The sequence below is a fragment of the Papilio polytes genome, unplaced genomic scaffold (genome assembly GCF_000836215.1).
Source record: "Papilio polytes unplaced genomic scaffold, Ppol_1.0 DF822067.1, whole genome shotgun sequence".
NCBI lineage: Eukaryota > Metazoa > Arthropoda > Insecta > Lepidoptera > Papilionidae > Papilio > Papilio polytes.
The window spans coordinates 8,499,700-8,505,699 of NW_013527137.1; the positions used below are offsets into that span (position 1 = coordinate 8,499,700).

The window sequence follows — 6,000 nt, forward strand, 5'->3', positions numbered from 1 at the left end:
TAATTACTTAATCCACACTAAAGAACTCCATTAGGGTTCATTGAAGAACCCTGAGTGGCTGTGAATTATTTTATTACTTCACTAAGGAATAATTAGTGCAGTAAATATTATGACTAGATGTCGGCGCGTTCAGTGCGTTATGTTCAGTTAGTGCATTTATAAAGTGTGCCAACAGGTGGCGCTAGTCGTAAAGAAAGCGTAAATATAATCTTTTAATGGAAAATGATAGATCAGCCATTAATTAAATAATGAAATTATTGCATGTTATTTCTTAGAGTCAATAAAATTGTACTAAGTTTTAAAAATTTTGATATAAAAATATTATCAATTTCGTTTAAAAAATCTATTGTATTTTTTTTCTAAATTCATAATACCAACTTGTTTTATTCAATGGACTATTTTAGTCATATATTTATTCGTCCTATTTATCTAATTTTAAACGATATAAATACTAATTAAATATTTACTAGTCCTACTAGTATGGGTCACAATTATTTGCTTAGTCAATTGTCTTACGACAAACAGGATTTTAATCAAACATTCAGACATTAGATATAATTTATCGGTTACATTTTATGCATCGTATTTATATTACTATTAAAAAAAATACTTATTTTAACAATAAGCTCAAAGATAGAGTAGAAGTAATAAAATAATCAAAAATATTATTATTTAGAAGTAAGCATGACAATCAAGATTTTCATTCCCATTCGATTTCTAATAAGTATTCCTAACAAGTATTTATGTGTAAAAATGCTATAAAAATGCTTATAGCTTATAATGATTGGGATATTTTTGTACTCATTATAAATTTAATAAAACTCCATAATTCTAATAAATCACATTGTATTAAGAATTAAAAAAAAAAAAAAACAATAACTGACGTCTATAAAACAGGTTGGCAAGGACGTATCACGTCATTCAATCGATTATTTCCTGCAATTTTCTTAGAACTTATCATCAATCTAAGTCTTAGAATTCTTATGTAAGACAGTTTAAATAAATTAAAAAGTGTTACATAAAAGGTGGTTGTAAATTAAGTTATCGTTGTTATCTCAAGCAACAATAATAACTTGGGTACGAATTTCTAATCACGTGGTCGAGAGTACGAATCCCATTCGACTAATGTCAAACAATCAAACATTTTATTTCAAAAATGGGATACACCTGCAAGCATTACCTTTCGGGTACAAAAAGAATTATCAAAATCGGTCTACTAGCGGCGGAGTTATGCCGTAAGACACAAAAAAAGCAGATAGACGAATTGGGAAGTCGGTCAAAAACTGTATGTGTGGAGGCAAAAATTTTACTTTACAATCAAAACTAACAGAACCGAGGTGCCCTAGGAATAGTTACAAGAAATAATAATAAATTAACATATATCTATTAATATCCTAAAAAAGTATTTTTTTAAAGTATAATTATGTAATAATATATACCATGTAGGAAGTAATTAATTAAGGGAAAATATAATAAACAAAGATTCCCACCTTTGTGGTTGTGGTTTAAATTTTTTTTTTACCTTAATTATGTGTAATGTTTAAATACCTCATAAAACTCGTATTACATTTTCATTACAATTATATAGCCGCGAATTTCTCCGATTAACTAATGACTATTACTTTATTTATTCCGTTACATAGAGTTAAGAAAACTACATCCTTTATGTTTTAATAGTTGGCAGTATCACTTTTTATCGTGTATTTAAAAACTTTTAATTTCATTATAAATCTGTAGATAAAATTTCATTTTAACTAGACGTGTACTGATTTAATTCTCACATATCTTCATCAAAATCACAGTCGATTCCCCAAAGTAACCAGTCTCATATATTTAAAATGTGCCATTTATTAGTATAAAATTGATCATAGATAAGGAAAAAAAATTGAATGCCATTCCTAATACCAAAGCAAATTCCAAACAGGTTTATGCGCAATAAAATAACAATTTTTGCCGTAGTTTTCGACTTAAATTCTTTTATCTATTTGTGTTATTTTTCAGTGAGAGGAGGTAATTTTTTAAACAAATTTACATGCAGTATAAATAAATTTTACAATTCGAAACAATTATGTGAATTAAATTATATGTTCTAATTTTTAAAAATAGCAATTAGTTTAAGTAAATCATAAACATAACTTTTTTTTGATAATATGAAGTGGCAAGCGGCCATCTGAATCAACAGAAATTGAAAACAACCGCTGCCCATAAACATCCGCAATTGCAGATGTGTTGCCTACCTTTACTCGACGGAGGAGACGCACATAAAGAGTACATTTTCCCTTCCTATACGTCTCCACCACCGTCAAGTCCACTGTTCCTTCCCATCCCTTCCTATTAAAAGGGTGGAAAACGACTAATATTAGGCCTCCTTGAAAAGCAAAACATTACTTAGTGACATTTAATTTTTATTTCACTGTCCCTGAACCAATTTATAAATCGTTATAATGTACGAACGTAAACTTTGCCTATTGTATTCCATATCTGGATCATAATAATTTTCCATTTAAATTAAAACATATAACATATTCTAGAAACATCAACACAGATATAATATTATGACTAGACTGGACAAAATTACAAATCAAGTTATATTATTTAAAGAACACGAAATGTATTAAAGTATGCTCTACTTTACGTTAAGATCATATCAATGTCGTCTTTAACGAAGAATAAAAACATTTCCTCTTTATTATATGTTAAAATTAAGTGAAAATGTCAAGACAATTTTCGCAACAAAGGGTTGCAATTTGTACTACAAATAATACATATTCAGCTTATGTAACCTGATGAAAGTATTTACATCGTTTATTGTTAAAAAAAATTTAAACCAGTAAAAGCTATTAAGTTTAAATTAATTGTTGCTAATTAATATTTTTGAGGACAACGTGTGAAATACTAAAAAAAATTGAGGTCACCAAAATTATGGTCAAAGTACATCATCCTAGATCATTTCAATCCATAATTGATATTTATAACGATAGAAGTAGGTTAAGATTTAACGAACAACAAAGATGGAGTTAGAAAATCGCTTGGAACCCAAAACCTGTAATACCCACATACTGCAATCTCTGCGCTAGTTAGGAGATTTGAATTGAGCCCTGTATAAACAGGAATAAAAGTTCCCTATCCATATTGACATATAGAACCCTTCTTCTAAGCATAAGTTTGCAGAGCCGAAACACAACTGTGAAAACATTATTGTTGTTGTCGTTCGTAGTCTTACAATATTTAACAACTAGCTTTCGCCCGCTACTCCGTCCGCTCGGAATAAAAAGAAACAAAAGCAAGTAGCCTATGTGTTCTTCCAGACTATCCTCTCTATTTTTGCCACATATCATCGAGATCTCTTCAGCCGCTTAGGCTACAAACTCCAACAAACATCCATCCATCCATCTAAACTTTCGTATTTATAATATTAGTAAGAAGTAAGATAAGTTTTCATTAAGATGTTTCAGCAGTGAAAACTCACTGTTAAAGCAAAAATTTCCATCTGATGCTACTAGTTATTATTCCTACGTTTGTATTATTGTTTTTTAATTGTTTCTAATTCGAAGTCATAGAGATAAGAAACGTGATACAGGTTAATTGATTTTTTATTTATTTCTAAACGAATTTTTTAACTAGTTTTCCGTAATTTTCAATTATTTTTCTGGAATTACACAAGTTCGTAACTGATGAGTATCTGCACTATTTTCTTGAATTACTACCGTTTCTGTATGTCAAGTTGTTTCTAAGTTAAATCTATGTAATTAACATATTGTTTTTAACTAAACAATCAAGATAAGTTTTTAGTATCTTTCGACTTCAAAGAACTCGCGTCTTCGTGCAAAAAATTAGTGTAAACAGAAATACATCATTGTTAAAAACATTAAATTGGCTCATAATAACGAAATTAACTTTAATATGCGAGCGATAAAAAAAAAACAAATCCGTCGCCCTTCATTAAATATGTTAAAAACAGACGTCCGAATAAAAAAGAGAAAGCTAGTATGGATAAGCCAGTTATAGCTCCACGTAATCATAATTATTAAAGCAGAGAAAATATTAAGCGTATTTCATACTGAATTATAATAATAAAGGTGTCAAAAACAAATAAATTATACTTACACCACTTTCTGAGGAATGCGCTGGAGAGCTTCGCGCATAGTTTGTCGCGGCCCTGCATTTTAAACTGTCAATTATTTTTATTTTAAATTCAATAAAAAAAAATACCACAACACACACAGACACGTCACACACAAGCACAACACTTAAATCACCAGTGTCGTTCCATTTAGTTTTTATTTTGTTTGAAGTTATTCAGAATGTAAATACGGATCGACACGTCCCTTCCGTGCGGCGGTCTGACGTCGACTGAGGCAATGGGAGCGTTGGCACGCGTGTGCGCAGCTCCTGCAACAAGAGAAAAATCTTATAGGAAAAATAAACGTGATTAGTCCGAATGGTTTTTAAAGTGATAAGGTTTATTAGCAATCAAATTGAACTGAATAATTGGTCGCTCTGACATTGAAAGGTACAACGTTCTTCATCAATACGTTTAACAATATCCTTATTTGGCTGTAGGTTACCTTATTATACCTGCAATCCTAAAACTTTTTGTTTCTTTACGCAGAAGGATTAGTAATTTGCATCCTTCCTCAATCTTTTTCGTGTCTTTATTCCAATGGGGAAATTTTCATTGATATTTTAAAAAATAATTCTCAAAATAGCAATCACAACAACTAATGCATTTATTAATAATGTAAATAATTGTTATTTTTTTATGAAAATCATGTGAAATGTATTATATATAAAAATAAGAGAATAAAGATATGAAGTGATGTAAATAAAACCTCTGTAGCTAAACATATTAGAAATAGAGGCAATTTGTTCGTCTGGTACATTGGTATGTAAAAGTCTAACGACTTCAAGATACGTATCACATTTCAAACAGACGACTTTAGTCATCACTTTGTGATTTATGACAGATTGCTTTTAAACGCATTTTAAATACAATTAAGATAAAGGTCATCAGACCTTTGTTAATTAGAACGATCTAGTATTAAATTGTATTACATACGAGTACTAGTTGTTCCCGTGCGACTTCATCTGCATAAAATATGAAAATTTTATTTTGTTGTTTCCATGTGTCAAATTATTAATTGCAAATGTCAAAATGACATGAGATGACAAACCATGGTAACCTTGCTTCCTTTATGTTGGCAACAACTTATGGTCTCTTTTCCACAGTATGGTTTTTATGCAAAATATTTACCTCTAAGTTTAACGGCGTAAAAACATAAAGCCTAAAGCGTGATGTAACTGTAGGGCTTTTTATTAAAAATAAGTTTTATTCAAAAATATGCTGTAATTGCTGACATCTTAGGCAACAAAGAAGTGTGTGTTTACGCTTTATTATAATAGTATAGATATAGATGACTACTGAAGGGGATATAGTTAGACAATACATTCATTGGGCAATGGCGAATTTTTCAAGCAATAGGCGTACGCTTCTTTGTAAGTTAATAATGTTATTTCACTAATTTCATTGTAATTAAAACCTTAAACATTTACAAGAATTGCAACCATAAAGAATAAATCACTATATCATACTAATAATGTAAATGCGAAAATTTAGATGGATGGATATTTGTTAGAGTTTGTAGCCTAAACCGTTATACTAATTTCAATGAAATTTGGTATAGATGTAGAGGATAGTCTGGAAGAACAACGCTAATCACTTTTGTTTTTTTTTTCTAATTCCACGCGGACGGAGTCGCGGGCGAAAGCTAGTAAAAACACATTTTTGCTACAAAGCTGGAATTTGTCCAGTTTCTCAGAAAAAGGTCAACCGTTGTTTGAACTTTTTTAAATTATTTACAACCATCGAATGGAATTAATTATATCTTGTATGTAGTAGTTTATTATGCATATTTAAAAAAAACAAAACCGACTTCCAAACAAAATACACTAAAAACAAAACAAAATGCACTAAAAACAAAACAAAATATTCTCAAAAAA

The 6,000-nt window shown here is 29.7% G+C and overlaps 1 protein-coding gene across 1 annotated transcript in view; it reads right to left on the minus strand.

Moving 5' to 3' along the window:
- Window positions 1–4,392, minus strand: part of LOC106107300 (scavenger receptor class B member 1) — a 40,961-nt gene extending 36,569 nt beyond the window's left edge. Inside the window, exon 1 of the mRNA XM_013288102.1 lies at window positions 4,108–4,392. Coding sequence (XP_013143556.1) covers window positions 4,108–4,165 — 58 coding nt within the window. The 5' untranslated portion in view covers window positions 4,166–4,392. The remainder of the gene's footprint in view (window positions 1–4,107) is intronic.
- Between the last annotated feature and the right edge of the window lie 1,608 nt (window positions 4,393–6,000).